At 40.5% G+C, this 17,401-nt stretch overlaps 1 protein-coding gene across 1 annotated transcript in view; it reads left to right on the forward strand.

Moving 5' to 3' along the window:
* NIPA1 (NIPA magnesium transporter 1) overlaps window positions 1–17,401 on the forward strand; it is a 50,969-nt gene that overhangs the window by 21,513 nt on the left and 12,055 nt on the right. Inside the window, exons 2-3 of the mRNA XM_069576838.1 lie at window positions 2,307–2,354; window positions 3,290–3,380. Of these exons, the coding sequence (XP_069432939.1) occupies window positions 2,307–2,354; window positions 3,290–3,380 (139 nt within the window). The remainder of the gene's footprint in view (window positions 1–2,306; window positions 2,355–3,289; window positions 3,381–17,401) is intronic.

Raw genomic sequence — 17,401 nt, forward strand, 5'->3', positions numbered from 1 at the left:
AAGCGCAATTTGCTGAAGAGAATGTCTCTTCTTCATTGTATATTCTTGCCTCTGTAGTTGAAGGTTGATTGACCCTGAGTCTGTAGGTTTATTTCTGGACTCTGTGTCCTGTTTCATTGATCTGTCTGTTTGTGCCAGTGCCACACTGTCTTAGTTACTGTAGCTTGTAGTGTTGTCTGCGGTCTAGGAGGATTATGCCTCTAGCTTAGTTTTTTTCCTTCAGGATTGCCTTGACAATTCTGTCTTTTTCTCTTTCTTTCTTTAAGATTTCACATGTAAGTAAGGACATGCTCTAAACTAGCCACAGCACTTTTGGGAAATTCAACCAGGATTCTGTATTAATAGTTGATAGTTGACTGCAGGGCATTCTTAGGCTCAGCTATGTTTTCAGACATGTAGGACACAATGGGCCATATTCATACCAGGCACATTCAGGACCTGGGACAGGAGCCAGGGTCAGGCCCTCTGCTTTGGAGCCTGATAGCAGAGGCAGAGCTATAGGGTGCCCTTGAAGGGTGCAGTTTAAGGGCTTAGAGGCAGAACTGCAGCAGGTGGTGCTCGACTACCCATCCTTACAAGCCTCACGCCCCCCAGTATTAAGTTGTAGATGCAGAACTCCCAGACCCTCAAAGAGCTGTGCTTGTTCCCAGAGGTATTGCACTAAGGGGGAGCTGAAGTGATAGTCTCCTGCAGGTGTTCACGCACCTCCAGTTAGGTGCCATTTACCCATCAGGGGTCATCTTCATCCTGTTAGCCCTCAAAAAGTGGACCATAAGTCACATTCTCATGCAGTAAGTGAAGAGGTTTTGTTACTCTGTTACCTACAGCAGTCCAGCCGGCTTTGCCAGTTACTCCACACTGTCCTCTCTAGCAGCCTGTCTCCATCTAACATCATGTGTTGTGTTTAGTCACCTCTCTTTTAATTTCCTGTCATCTGCAACAGTTGTCTTTCATGACATTGCCGATTTCAGAGAGTACAGGCCAGCTGATATATGGACCATTTCACAATTTCCTTGTGATTAGATCAGGTGATGCCCTCTGGTAGGAGCTCTGAAGACATAATGCTGTACCCTTCTTGGTACACCCACAGGAGGACACCGTGTGGCTTGTCCCGCTGCTGGTTGTGTTAAACTTGACTTTGACCATTAGGTTAAGGTTGTGTTCATCAGAGTCTTGCATGCTGTGCGTGCAGGTTGCTTCAGTCATGTCTGACTCTATACGACCCTACGGACTGTAGCCTGTCAGGCTCCTCTGTCCATGGGATTCTCCAGGCAAGAATGCTGGAGTGGGTTGCTATGCCCTTCTCCAGGGGATCTTCCCGACCCAGGGACCAAACCCACATCTTTTATGTCTCCTGCATTGGCAAGCAAGTTCTTTACCACTGGTGCCACCTGGGAAGCCCAAAGATAACTTTATCTCTTGTGATTATAAAACTGGTGGAGGTGATCCACGGAGACTATGTGACAATCCTATCCCTCAACAAGCTTTCATTCACCATTTAGTATCCGTCGATGGTTCTTGCCTAAATAAGTTTTTACGGTGATGTTGCCAAATGGTGCTATTTGAACTAGACCATTCCTTCTACTTGATCATTACTTATTGATCTCATTTTTTAAAGGTACTTTTTAAATACCTGGAGCTCTGCTTCTCAGTGAAACAGGTTGGCTTCCTATGTTCATTATACCAAATTACTAAAAATTAAAACATCCAAATAGAATTAGGTATTTTAATCTGAAGTGAAAATAGCCTCTTGGACAAGGAGCATTTTGACATACCTGAAGAAGGACAAAAGGAGGGCTGGATGTGACGAGGGCCCAGATGTGACGAGCAGCAGAAGCTGCTCCCATCTCTGCCCGCCCTGGCACGCATGGGAACGTAGGAGGGTAGTCTCAGGGAGTAAAAGAGAAAGGACTGTGTGCAGTGTCAGCCATTGAGTGAGTGTAAGGGTCTGCTTTCAGCCATTTTCACATGGTTTCAAAAAGAGTCATGTCACAAAGCTTCTACACTATGAACATTGAGTAACCTGCTTACGTAGCAAGTCGTTAAACCCTATGCTAGTAAAATTATCATATACATGGGTTTCTGTAAATGCATGAGAGAATTGTACTTTGAAGATCAAATCTCATTTGAAATCAACATATAAAATGTTACTCCAAAGAGTATTTGTCTCTAGGTGACATGTTGAGCCAAAAAACCCTACAGTTTATAAAGATTTTATTTGTTTGGATTAACTTCCTCTTTTCAGTATGTAGCTTGTAAGCCTCTGGCTTCATACTTTCCTGACATGTTTATCTCACTCTTTACAGGTACCTCCTACTTAACAGACATTGTATGGTGGGCAGGAACAATTGCAAGTAAGTATTCTTTTTGGTGAAAAGCTTGGTCTTTTGTAAGATCAGTCATTTGTCTGGCAGGGCTGGGTGGAGGTTGTGGTTTGAGCTTAGCTTGTTCTTTGGAATGAGGACCGAGAGGGTGGGGAGCAATGGAGGGAGAGGGTAGAGGTTCCTGCTGCCTGAAATTAGCCCTGAATTTTATCCAGGTCAAAATAAAGATTGCCCTGGGTCTGAAGAAATTAAAGCAGCTCTTGCTTCCTCATCTGTGGTTAGTCTGTGGGTATCTGGTGAACTTTTGCTCAGTGTCATGGGTTTACAAAGGAGAGTTTCTTCACTCAGCCTTAACAGAGGTCATGTGTTATAAAATTAGACTTCAGAACATTAAATATGTAAAGAAAAATTTTGTTAGATATTTCAGATGTATCTTGAGATCCATTTGTCACATGTTGTCTTTAGGCAAGAAATTTTCTGGCAGATGTTGCTTTATTGAAGAACTCATGTTTGAGCTTTATCTTGGTGCAGCCTCAGGCACAGTCCTGTGCAGGCAATAGTGTTTCCACCGGACATGCCAGCAGTATGTCACTGGAATGCATCCCAGGCCACTTGAAGGGACATGGAAAGCTCTATATGATCTGTCTTAAAACAGGGATATGTTAAGAAGAAAGTGGAAATACACTTTTATTGCATCCGCTGTCAATCACTGTTGGTTAAGTTGGGAATTTTCATAGCAAGTTGAAGCTACTCCCTTGACTAACTGGGCCAGTGATAGACATGACTGGGCCTGCTGTCCTCTGCCCTCAGGACTCTTAAACATGCAAACAGTGTCCCATATAACCTTCCTCACCTGGAATGGAAAAGAAGCCCTTTCAGAGCACAGTCTTGCAAAATTCAACTCTGTGATGATGCTCAAAGTGAGTTTTGTAATTGCAATGATATCCTTGTGATTCTCTTGACAGTGGCTGTTGGCCAGATTGGAAACTTCCTGGCTTACACAGCGGTCCCCACAGTCCTGGTGACTCCTCTTGGTGCCCTTGGAGTGCCATTTGGGTGAGAACTGGGATTCTATGTTTTGGTTTTTAATGTGTAGTTTAGGTATAAGAAAAGTTTTCATTTTAAATGTTTTTGTTAAAATAATAAAAGTAAAAGTAACTGAAGTTAGGTCCTTAGTGTTGCACTTCTGGGCTTAATTTTATCCCTTCAGATTTAGTTGTGTGAATTATTAACCTTCTCTTAGACATTTGCTTTAGTATATTTCAAATTCTAACTTATTCATGATTACAAACATGATGCTATCACTCTCCTGGTCTTTCTCTGGAGGACTTCCTAGAGATTGGAATCATCCTAGCTCCTTGGCAAGTGATTCTGAGAAATCAGTAAGCAAAACTGTCAGTTGGTGTTTTCTTTGTTTTATTTGGTGTTTTATTTGCCATCTCCTACTGGATGCTAGGCAGTCCCCAGCCCCAGGAAGTTACGGAGGTTGCGACAAATGACACCTGGGCTCCCGTGGGTATGAAAAGGATTTGTTACTCACAACAGTCAATAGTAAATGTATCATTCAAGGAAAATGGCTCTGGTTTGATCTGGAGTAGAATGGGAACAATTCAGGGCTTTGAGTTTTTATTACAGTTAGGAGGTAAGCCAGGTAGAGAGTCTCATGCTCAGGGTAGGGTTTGCATGCTTTCAAATTTTAGTGCCAAGGGACTGAGTATGCTGGGACCTAACATTATAAGCTCTCCTTTTTATGAGGTTATCCAGATATGGGACAAAAGGGAAAAGAGAGGATTTGGAACATGAAAGCTACCAGCCACCACAAATGGGCTCTTTCTCATTTGAAAATGATTTTGTGAGACAGTTATTAAACACATTAACACAGGATCCCCAACCCCCATGCCACAGACTGGTAGCAGTCCTTGGCCTGCAAGGACCTGGCTGCATAGCAGGAGGTATGCAGTGAGTGAGCAAGCAAAGCTTCATATGCTGCACCCCATTGCTCACCATAACTTGCATCACCACCTGCACCATCCTGCCTGTCACTCCCATTACTGCCTGAACTATCATTCCCCACCCCACCGCCCACCCCCATCCATCGAAAAATTGTCTTCCGTGAAACCGGTCCTTGGTGCTAAAAAGGTTCAGGACTGCTATATTAACACATATCCTTTAGTGATCCTATTTATATTATTTTACCTTTGAAGGAATTGTTAATAAACAGAGATAAAACAGAAGTGAAATAGAATCCAAGTTTCTAACTCATTGATATATTGGTATGCTGCTATGTTCCAGACAGAGCTACAAATACTTGTAGAGAAATGTATCTGTGATAGACGTAGTTAATTTAAAGTCACTTAGGCTTTAAGGTTCTATAGCCTAAAAAATACAAAAGCATTTTCAAACATGTCAACTTTTGAAAATGCATTTGTAGTATATTTTTCTAATGCAAACATATTCTTAGTATTACGTGTGGTTTAATGTCACTTTTCATTTTGGATGACCCTGAAAAGCTTGGATTGCATGAGTGGTGCTGTCATTGGGGAATCACTGCTTCAGCCTTTCAGAGCCCAGCCTCTCTCTCTGTTTCCTGAAAAATGATCAGGCAAATAAACAACCCAGCTATGTGATCTTTGCATATTTAAGGTGCATATATTAAAATGCCTTGCTTCATTAATTTCCAAAGAACTATTCTTATGGACTTTGATAATTAGGTCTCCTAACCAGAAATGTTGACTACTCTAAGTCTTCAGGAGATGTTTCCCAAAGAAGTGTGTGAAATGGCATTCTGGATTGAAAGAGTGCTTTCAAATCAGGATACCAAAAGATTTTTTAAAAAATAACAAAACTAAAATTAATTTGGAAAAACTAAGTATATCAATATATAGGTAAGTATGTATATATATTTTAAAAACAGTTCTATTTTTGTTAATGGAATGAGGTTGCTAGAATTATATAGAAATAGAGATGAAAAGAATGTGGCATTGGGAAAAAAGATGTCTGTCATCAGTGAAATAGAATAGAGAGCCCCCAGAGAGGTCCACTTTTCCCTGCATTGGTTTAATGTATAATCATCACTGCATCAGTTCAGTTCAGTCACTCAGTCATGCCCAACTCTTTGTGACCCCATGAATCACAGCAAGCCAGGCCTCCTTGTCCATCACCGACTCCCAGAGTTCACTCAAACTCATGTCCATCGAGTCCGTGATGCCATCCAGCCATCTCATCCTCTGTTGTCCCCTTCTCCTCCTGCCCCCAATCCTTCCCAGCATCAGGGTCTTTTCCAATGAGTCAACCCTTTGCATGAGGTGGCTAAAGTATTGGAGTTTTAGCCTCAGCATCAGTCCTTCCAATGAACACCCAGGACATCCTTTAGGACGGACTGGTTGGATCTCCTTGCAGTCCAGGGGACTCTCAAGAGTCTTCTCCAACACCACAGTTCAAAAGTATCAATTCTTCGGTGCTCAGCTTTCTTCACAGTCCAACTCTCACATCCATACATGACCACTGGAAAAACCATAACCTTGACTAGACGGACCTTTGTTGGCAAAGTAATGTCTCTGCTTTTCAATATGCTGTCTAGGTTGGTCATAACTTTTCTTCCAAGGAGTAACCCTCTTTTAATTTCATGGCTGCAGTCACTATCTGCTGTGATTTTGGAGCCCCCCAAAATAAATTCTGACCCTGTTTGCACTGTTTCCCCATCTATTTCCCATGAAATGATGGGACCGGATGCCATGATCTTCATTTCCTGAATGTTGAGCTTTCAGCCAACTTTTTCACTCTCCTCTTTCACTTTCATCAAGAGGCTTTTTAGTTCCTCTTCACTTTTTGCCATAAGGGTGGTGCCATCTGCATATCTGAAGTTATTGATATTTCTCCCGGCAATCTGATTCCAGCTTGTGCTTCTTCCAGTCCAGCGTTTCTCATGATGTACTTTGCATAGAAGTTAAATAAGCAGGGTGACAACATACAGCCTTGACGTACTCCTTTTCCTATTTGGAACCAGTCTGTTCCATGTCCAGTTCTAACTGTTGCTTCCTGACCTGCATACAGGTTTCTCAAGAGACAGGTCAGCTGGTCTGGTATTCCCATCTCTCTCAGAATTTTCCACAGTTTATTGTAATCCACACAGTCAAAGGCTTTGGCATAGTCAATAAAGCAGAAATAGATGTTTTTTCTGGAACTCTCTTGCTTTTCCATGATCCAGCGGATGTTGGCAATTTGATCTCTGGTTCCTCTGCCTTTTCTAAAACAGCATAGTACTTTTAAAAAGCCTTTTAAAAATGCTTTATTTGGAATTAATTTCCAAATTATAGGAAAATACAAGGTTAAGAACAATAATCAAAACAGTATTCATATTCCCTTACCCAGACACACTGATTACTAAATTCTATCCCACTTTCTCCATCATTTGCTTTCTCTATATTAGCATTTTTCAGCCTTGATATTATCGACCTAGGTGCCAGGTAATTCTTTGCTTTGAGGGTCCAGTCTGTGCTTTGTAGGGTATTTAGCAGCATTCCTGGTTTCCACCTACAAGATACTGGTAGCTCTTCTTCCCCAAAATGTCTTTGGACATAAGCAAATGTCACCTTGTGGGGCAAATCATCCCTGTTTGAGAAACACTGTTCTGTTATGAATGTGATGTTTGTTTCGTTGTTTGGATTTTGTTTTCGATCCTTATGAGATTGGTTACGTTTGTCATGATCCTTTACGCTTAAACACTTTGACTTGTGTTTCCTGAGACTGGAAACATCTTCTTCATAACAATGGTACAATCATCAATTTTGATAGATTTCACTTTATTTTAATGTTAAATGTATCTTTCTGATCTGCCCTCCCCATTGCAATTTTGTACATTGAGCCATGATACCACTATTCTATGCCATTATGCTTTATACCATTATTTTTCCCTCTAGTGAATGATCTAGTATAGCAAGAGCTGCATGTAGTTGTCATATCTCAAGTTTAAAAAAGAGAGTTTCTTATTCTTTAAAAAAAAATAGTGTTGGGAAAACTGGTAAACAATTTGTAGGGATATCAACTTAAATCCTAATCATAACAGCATCAAAATATGATCTAGCTGAACTGAGTATGGCCATCAAGTGTGAAATACAGCACTGAATGGTTTGTTGATACTACATTCAGTGACTAATTTGTGTGATCACATGTTGTGTGATCAGTATGTTGAGGTGTGTTATCTCACTCAGCAGTGCAGGGTGTGCTGAGTAAAGCTGCAGTGAACTCACTGTGTTAACTAGCATCTCCATTAATACCTGCCTGTCTGTGACATGTAGCTACCGATAATTTATGTCTGATTTTCACTGAATAAACCTGCATCTCTAGCACAACCCAGAGTAAGTTATGTAGAGATTTAATCTGTGAAGGAGGAGAAAAGAACTTTAGCTATGTACCTAGAGTTTATGGCCTATGTATAAGAAAACTTTTAATGTGTTTCATATCTTAGAAGGTTAAGAAGTTTCAAACATTTGAAGCAATAAAAATGAAAAGGTTAATTTTCTACACCGAGAAGTAAAATAAGAAGGATAGGAAAAAAATTTCAACAAATATGACAATAGTTAAAGTATAATATAAAGAATTTCTTAAATTGACCAAAATAATATGAAAATCCCAACAGATAAAATGACAAAGGTTGAAAAGTGCCACTTTTATACATACGAAAATAAATTTATACATGTGAAAATAAATTTATTCCACTAATGTTAAACCACATTTTCAACAAAATGCACATAAGCAAACATGTAAACATCAAAAGCATATATGTACTGAAAGGAAGAAGAGTAACATAATATCTCACTGTAGTAAAGTTAGTATCAATTTGGCATGTATTCTGATAAGCCTTAGAGAAAGCCTTAGGAAAACAACTTTTAAAAAACTATAGTGAAAAAAATCATTAAAAGAATTAAAATATCACACTGTAAATATTCACTTAATGCAGAAGGAAGTAATGAAGAATATGAAACAAAAAAAAAACATGAAACATAGAAAACAAAAAGTAAGATAATCTAACTCTATCAGTAAAAACATTGAATGTCAGTGGACTAAACAATCCAATTAAAAGGCAAAGATTGTCAGGCAGGTTTAAAAAAACAAGATCCAATTATATGCTCTCTACTTCAGACATAGTTTAGATTCAGAGATACAAATAGATTGAATAAAAGAGAAAGGAAAAAGATATATTATGCCAACAGTAACCATAAGAAAGTTGGAGAGGCTGTGGATCAGATGAAATAGATTATAAAAACAAAACAAATGTAAATGTGAAAGCTAAAATTGTAGAACTCTTAGAAGAAAACAGATGTAAATCTTTGTGATCTTGGATTAGACAGTGGTTTCTTAGATAAGAGCCTACACATGGGCACCACCAAAGGGTCAATACCGAAATCAGATTGATTATATTCATTGCAGCTGAAGATGGAGAAGCTCTATACAGTCAGCACAAACAAGACCAGGAGCTGACTGTGGCTCAGATCATGAACTCCTTGTTACCAAATTTAAACTTAAATTGAAGAAAGTAGGGAAAATCACGAGACCATTCAGGTATGACCTAAATCAAATCCCTTACAATTGTGCAGTAGAAGTGACAAATAGATTCAAGGGATTAGATCTGATAGAGTGCCCTGAAGAACTATGGGTAAGGGTTTGTGACATTGTACAGGAGGTGGTGATCAAGACCATCACCAAGAAAAAGAAATACAAAAAGGCAAAATGGTTGTGTGATGAGGCCTTACAAATAGCTGAGATAAGAGAAGTGAAAGGCAAAGGAGAAAAGGAAAGATATACCCATTTGACTGCAGAGTTTCAAAGCATAGCAAAGAGAGATAAGAAAGCCTTCCTAAGTGATCAATGCAAAGAAATAGAGGAAAATAATAGAATGGGAAAGACTAGAGATCACTTCAAGAGAATTAGAGTTACCAAGGGAACATTTCATGAATGGACAGATACATTAAAGAACAGAAACAATATGGACCTAACAGAAGAAGATATTAAGGAGAGGTGGCAAGAATACACAGAAGGACTCTCCAAAAAAGATCTTTACGACCCAGATAACCACAATGGTGTGACCACTTACCTAGAGCCAGACATCCTGGAATGTGAAGTCAAGTGGGCCTTAGAAATCATCACTGAAAACAAAGTTAATGGAGGTGATGAAATTCTAGTTGAGCTATTTCAAATCCGAAAAGATGATGTTGTTAAAGTGCTGCACTCAGTATGCCAGCAAATTTGGAAAACTCAGCAGTGGCCACAGGACTGGAAAAGGTCAGTTTCATTCCAATCCCAAAGAAGGGCAGTGTCAGAGAATGCTCAAACTACTGCACAATTACACACATTTCACACACTAGCAAAGTAACACTCAAAATTCTTCAAGCTAAGCTTCAGTAGTATGTGAACCGAGAACTTCCAGATGTTCATGCTGAATTTAGAAAAGGCAGAGAAACCAGAGATCAAATTGCCAACATCCGTTGGATCATAGAAAAAGCAAGAGAATTCCAGAAAAACATCTGCTTCATTGAGTACGCCAAAGCCTCTGACTATGTGGCTCACAACAAACGGTGGAAAATTCTTCAAGGGATGGGAATACCAAACCACCTTACCTGCCTCCTGCAAAACACGTATGCAGGTCTAGAAGCAACAGTTAGAACCGGACATGGAACAACGGACTGGTTCAAAATTGGGAAAGGAGTACATCAAAGCTGTATATTGTCACCCTGCTTGTTTAACTTCTATGCAGAGTACATAGAAATGTTGGACTGCGAAATGTTGGACTGGATGAATCACCAGCTGAAATCAGGATTGCCAGGAGAAATATCAATAACCTCAGATATGCAGACCACCTCAGATGACACCACCCTTATGGCAGAAAGTGAAGAGGAACTAAAGAGCATCTTGATGAAGGTGAAAATGAAGAGTGAAAAAGCGGGCTTAAAACTCAGCGTTCAAAAAACAATGATCATGGCATCTGGTCCCATTTCTTCAAGGTGAATAGATGGGGAAACAATGGAAACAGTGACAGACCTTATTTTTGTGGGCTCCATAATCACTGAGAAAGGTAACTGCAGCGTGAAATTAATTAATTAAATTTAATTAATATAATTAAAGGTGACACTTGCTCCTTGGAAGAAAAGCTATGCCAAACTTAGACAGTGTATTAAAAAGCAGAGACATTACTTTGCTGAGAAAGGTTTGTGTAGTGAAAGCTATCGTTTTTCTAGTAGTCATGTATGGATGTGAGAGTTGAACCATCAAAAAGGCTGGGCGCCAAAGAATTGATACTTCTGAACTGTGGTGTTGGAGAAGATTCTTGAGAGTCCCTTGGACTTCAAGGAGATCACACCATTCAGTCCTAAAGGGAATCAGTCCAGAATATTCATTGGAAGGACTGATGCTAAAGCTCCAATACTTTGGCCACCTGATGTGAAGAACTGACTCATTGGAAAAGACCCTGATGCTGGGAAAGACTGGAGGCAAGAGGAGAAGGGGACGACAGAGGATGAGATGGTTGGATGGCATCACCGACTTCATGGACATGAGTTTGAGCAGTCTCTTTTAGTTGGTGATGGACAGTGAAGCCTGGCAGAGAAGCTGCAGTCCACTGGGTTGCAGAGTCAGACACAACTGAGCAACTGAACTGAACTGAACTGAAAGCACAAGCAACAGAAGAAAAATAAATACACTGGACATCATAATAATTAGAAGCTTTTGTGATTTAAAGGATAACATCAACAAAATGAAAATTCAGCAAAAAAAAAAAGGTGACACCAAAGGGTGATGTCAGAAAACATCTCCCTACAAAAATCAAGAATCAGCTCTGCATAAAGAAAAACAGCTCTAGGAGAGCTCTGGAGTCTACTTAAGAAAATTTAGTGATACATTGCAACCAAAACCCTGAGAATAATTGCACCAAAAAAGGAAGGAGGGTATTTCATTTTGACGGGATTATCCTTTCTTCAAAGTTGGCATTGCTCAGTGCTATGAGGGAGCTGCTCAGACAGGAAGTGTTGTTTCCCTAGCTAGGAAATGAAGAATGGAGTAAGTAACCAGTTTCTTAAGACTTTCAGTTCAGTTCAGTTGCTCAGTCGTGTCCGACTCTTTGTGACCCCATGAATCGCAGCATGCCAGGCCTCCCTGTCTATCACCAACTCCCGGAGTTCACTCAGACTCACGTCCATCAAGTCAGTGATGCCATTCAGCCATCTCATCCTCTGTCGTCCTCTTCTCCTTCTGCCCCCAATCCTTCCCATCATTAGAGTCTTTTCCAATGAGTCAACGCTTTGCATGAGGTGGCCAAAGTGCTGGAGTTTCAGCTTCAGCATCATTCCCTCCAAAGAAATCCCAGGGCTGATCTCCTTCAGAAAGGACTGGTTGGCTCTCCTTGCAGTCCAAGGGACTCTCAGGACTTTCAGAGCGCCACAAGAAAGTTTCACCTAGACTGGCAAAACAGAAGTGTATTAAGGTGGCTAGGAACAAGGAAGAAAAGCAAGAGAAATCATTGGCAGCCATACAGTGGGAGTGATTGTGGTTTGGCTCTGTGAGTGCAGGCACTAGCCTGCATCCCCACAGCTGACCCTCACCAGCCTGTGCTTGCTTGAAGCTAGCCCCTTCTGCTGTGCCTTGCCAAGCTGGGCCTCTTCTGCAACATGCATGTTGGGAGTGGGTGGACTGGCAGCCCCAGGAGAGCACTCTGAGAGCCAGCTCTCCACAGCTACACGTTAGTCTGGATTGGGTCCTGTAGGCATTTATGTATATAAATTTCTCTCTCTGTACCTATTTAACTGAATCCTAAATGCTTTGGCATGTTGTTGCTTCATTTTTATTCACTTCAAAGTGATTTCTAATTTCCCTTGTGATTTCTTTACTGATCCATTGATCATTTAGTAGTAAGTTTTCTCTTAACCATAAAGTCTGGAAAAGGTGACTACTTCTTTAAATGTGCAGACACTTATGCAAAGCTGTAGGAATCACAAAGAATCAGAAGACATGACTCCACCAAAAGAACCTCCAGTAACGCCCAAAGAAATGAAGATCATGAATTTTCTAACAAATAATTCACAGTAATTGTGCTGAAGATTCTTAGCTTCAAAATAACAGATAAACATTTAATAATTATTTTCTTGTCAGGAAAATAGTATAAGAACAAAATGAAAAGGTTAATGAAGAGACAGAAAATATAAAGAAGAACTGAACAGAAATTTTAAAGTTGATGAATGAAATGACAGAACTGAAGAATTCAATAGAGAGCTTTAACAGCAGATAGCCAAACAGAAAAATCAATAAGCTTGAAGACAGATCAATTGAAATTATCCAGTGTAAGGAACAAAAAGAAAAAAGAATGAAAAAGAATGAAGAAAGCTTGGAGGATTTAAATGACATCATTAAGAGAAACAATGTAGGCTTTGTTGGAATCCCAGGAAAAGAAGTAAAGAGACAGGAGTAGAAACCTTACGTAAAGAAATAGTGGCTGAGACCCTCCCAAACATGGAGAGAGATTTGGACATCCAGGTTTTTGAAGGTCATCAGTTCAGTTCATTTCAGTCTTTCAGTCATGTCCGACTCTTTGCCACCCCATGAACTGCAGCACGCCAGGCCTCCCTGTCCATTACCATCTCCCAGAGTTCACTTAAACTCATGTCCATCGAGTCAGTGATGCCATCCAACCATCTTATCCTCTATCGTCCCCTTCTCCTCCTGCCCCCAATCCCTCCCAGCATCAGAGTCTTTTCCAATGAGTCAACTCTTCGCATGAGGTGGCCAAAGTACTGGAGTTTCAGCTTTAGCATCATTCCTTCCAAAGAAATCCCAGGGCTGATCTCCTTCAGAATGGACTGGTTGGATCTCCTTGCAGTCCAAGGGACTCTTAAGAGTCTTCTCCAACACCACAGTTCAAAAGCATTAATTCTTTGGTGCTCAGCCTTCTTCAGAGTCCAACTCTCACATCCATACATGACTACTGGAAAAACCAGAGCCTTGACTAGACGGACCTTAGTTGGCAAAGTAATGTCTCTGCTTTTGAATATGCTGTTTAGGTTGGTCATAACTTTCCTTCCAAGGAGTAAGCGTCTTTTAATAGGTTTTGTTAAAATTTCAGTCCAAAATGATCTTGTTCAATACACATAATAAAGTTATCTAAAATTAAAGTCAAAGAGAGAATTTTAAAAGAAGCAATGGAAAAAATTCATAGAAGGAAACCCTTATAAGACAACAGTGGATTTCTGAGCAGAGATCGTTCAGGCCAGGAGAAAAGAGGATGATACATTTGACGTGCTAAAAGGAAGAAACTGGCAGTCAAGATTACTATACCCAGAAAAGTTTTCTTTCAGAAATAGGGGTGAGAAAAAGACTGTTTCTAACAAATAGTAGCTGAGAGAGTTTATCACCACTAAACCTGTCTATAAGAAATATCTAGAGAAGTTTTTCAAGCTGAAATGAAAGAACACTGGGTTAGTAACATAGAAATATATGAAAATATACAGCACGCTAGCAAAGGTAAGCATGTAGCCAGATTCAGAATACTCTAATACTGTTATAGGGTGACGTGTTAACTGCCTACCTCTAGTGTAAAGGTTGAAGGATAGAAGTCCTACGAAGAGCCAAAGCTGTGACGCTGTGTGAATGGGTACTCAGTAGAAAAAGATGTAAATTGTGGCATAAAAACTGTAAAAGGGAGGGAGTTAAAGCTTAGACTTTCTGTTGCAATTTAACTGCAACAAAAGGTAAATTGTTGTCAGTGTTAAATAGACTGTTATATACCTTTAAGATGTTTCAGTGTAAGCCTCATGGTAAACACAGAACAGCCTTCAGTAGACTCACAAACAAGAGAAGGGAATCAGCACATACCATTGTGGAAAATCATCAGTTCACAGAGGAAGGCAAGGGAGAAGGCAGGGTACAGTGAACTTCATTAAGCCAAAAAACAGTTAATAAGATGGTATTGATAAGTTGTTACCTATCCACAATCACTGAGTGTTCGTGGATTGATTTCTCCAATCAAAACACATAGAGTGGGCTTCCCAGGTGGCTCAGTGGTAAAGAATCTGCCAGTGTAGGAGACATGAGTTTGATCCCTGCTCTAGTAAGATCCCATCTGCCATGGATCAGCTAAGCCCATGTGCCACAACTATAGAGCCTGTGCTCTAAAGCCTGGGAATTGCAACTACTGAGTCCATGAGCTACAACTGCTGAAGCCTGAGCACCCTAGAACCTGTGCGCCACAGCAAGAGACGCTACCGCATTGTGAAGCCCATGCACTGCAGCTAGAGAGAAGCCCCTGCTCACTGCAACTTGAGAAAAGCCTGCACAGCAAGTAAGACTCAGCACAGTTTAAATAAATAAATAAATAAAATTACTTTAAAAACCACATAGAGTGGTTACTACTACTAAGTCACTTCAGTCGTGCCCGACTCTGTGTGATGTCATAGATGGCAGCCCACCAGGCTCTGCTGTCCCTGGGATTCTCCAGGCAAGAACACTGGAGTGGGTTGCCATTTCCTTCTCCAGTGCATGAAAGTGAAAAGTGAAAGTGAAGTCTCTCAGTTGTGTCCGACTCTTCGGGACCCCATGGACTGCAGCCTATCAGGCTCCTCTGTCCCTGAGATTTTCCAGGCAAGAGTGGTTAGGTCAAATAAAATATAAGACCCTACTATATCCTTCCTACAAGAGACTCACTTCAGTTTTAAGGAAACACACATTCTCAGAGTAAAGTCATGGAAAAAGATCTGTGCCAGTGGAAACCAAGAGAGCAGCAGTAGTATTTGTCTGATACTTATATCAGACAAAGCAGAATTTAATCTGAAAACTGTAACAAAGGACTGTTAGATAATGAAAAGGTCATTAGATAATGATAAAGTGGTCAGTTCCTCAAAAAATGTTTCTATCATAAATATATTCACACCCAGCATCAGAGTACATGAATATTATAAGCAGACACTAAAGAGCTGAGGGGAGAAATAGACAACAATACAAAAATGGTAAAGGGTTTCAGTACTACATTTTCATAATGGATAGATCATCCAGATGGGAAAACAATGGACTTGAACCCTATATTAGAGCAACCTAACATATACAGAAGAACTATGCAAAAACGATCTTAACGACCCATATAATCATGATGGTGTGATCACTCACCTAGAGCCAGACATCTTGGAGTGTGAAGTCAAGTGGGCCTTGGGAAGCATCACTGCTAACAAACCTAGTGGAGGTGAAGGAATTCCAGCTGAACTATTTCAAATCCTAAAGAAAAGTGAAAGTGAAAGTCGCTCAGTTGTGTTCTACTCTCTACTTCTCTAGGCCAGAATTCTGGAGTGGGTAGCCTTTCCATTCTCCAGGGATCTTCCCTTCCAATCCCAGCGATCGAACCCAGGTCTCCCACATTGCAGGCAGATTCTTTACCAGATGAGCCACAAAGGAAGCCCTCAAATTCTAAAAGATGATGCTGTTAAAGTGCTTCACTCAGTATGCCGGCAAATTTGGAAAACTCAGCAGTGGCCACAGGACTGGAAAAGGTCAGTTTTCATTCCAATCCCAAAGAAGGGCAATGCCAAAGAATGCTCAAACTACCACACAATTGCACTCAGCTCACATGCTAGTAAAGTAATGCTCAAAATTTTCAAGCTAGTACATGAACCAAGAACTTCCAGATGTTCAAGCTGGATTTAGAAAAGGCAGAGGAACCAGAGATCAAATTGCCAACATCTAATGGATCATCAAAAAAGCAAGAGAATTCCAGAAAAACATTTATTTCTGATTTATTGATTACTCCAAAGCCTTTGACTGTGTGGCTCACAACAAACGGTGGAAAATTCTTCAAGAGATGGGAATACCAGACCACCTTACCTGCCTCCTGCAAAAAACATGTACGCAGGTCAAGAAGCAACAGTTAGAACCGGACATGGAACAACGGACTGGTTCAAAATTGGGAAAGGAGTACATCAAGGCTGTATATTGTCACCCAGCTTGTTTAGCTTCTATGCAGAGTACATCATGCGAAATGCTGGACTGGATGAATCACCAGCTGAAATCAAGATTGCCAGGAGAAACATCAGTAACCTCAGATATGCAGATGACACCACCCTTATGGCAGAAAGTGAAGAGGACCTAAAGAGCCCCTTGATGAAGGTGAAAAAGGAGAGTGGAAAAAGCGGGCTTAAAATTCAGCTTTCAAAAAACAATGGTCATGGCATCTGGTCCCATTTCTTCAAGGTGAATAGATGGGGAAACAATGAAAACAGTGATAGACTTTATTTTTGTGGGCTCCAAAATCATTGCAGATGGTGACTGCAGCGTGAAATTAAAATATGCTTTCTCCTCAGAGGAAAATCTATGCCAAAGCTAGACAGCGTATTAAAAAGCAAAGCCATTGCCAACAAAGGTCTGTGTTGTCAAAGCTATCGTTTTTCTAGTAGTCATGTATGGATGTGAGAGTTGGCCCATCAAAAAGGCTGGATGCCGAAGAATTGATGTTGTTGAACTGTGATGCTGAGGAAGATTCTTGAGAGTCCCTTGGACTGCAAAGAGATCACATCAGTCAATCCTAAAGGAAGTCAATCCTGAATATTCATTGGAAATACTGTTGCTGAAGTTCCAATATTTTGGCCAACTGATGCAAAGAGCCGAGTCATCAGAAAAGACCCTGATTATGCGAAAGATTGAAGGCAGGAGGAGAAGGGATGACAGAAGTTGGGTGGCATCACTGACTCAATGGACGTGAGTTTGAGCAAGCTTTGGGAGATAGTGAAGGACAGGGAAGCCTGACATGCTGCAGTCCATAGGGTCTCAAAGCATTAGACGCGATTGAGTGACTGAACGACAACATACACAGACTGTCCAGTCCAGCAACAGCATAGTACACATGCTTCTCCAGTGAGCAGAAACGTTTTCCAGGATACAGCTTACTAGAGCTTACAGACAAGTCTTAGCAAATTTAAGAAGATTGAAATCATACCTTGTATCTTTTCCAACCAGAGTGGAATGAAACTACAAATCAATAACAGGAGAAAAGCTGGAAAATTCACAAATATGTGAATATTCGATACACACTCTTGAACAATGTGTCAAAGAAG

The sequence above is a fragment of the Ovis canadensis genome, chromosome 2 (assembly GCF_042477335.2).
Source record: "Ovis canadensis isolate MfBH-ARS-UI-01 breed Bighorn chromosome 2, ARS-UI_OviCan_v2, whole genome shotgun sequence".
Classification (NCBI taxonomy): Eukaryota; Metazoa; Chordata; class Mammalia; order Artiodactyla; family Bovidae; genus Ovis; species Ovis canadensis.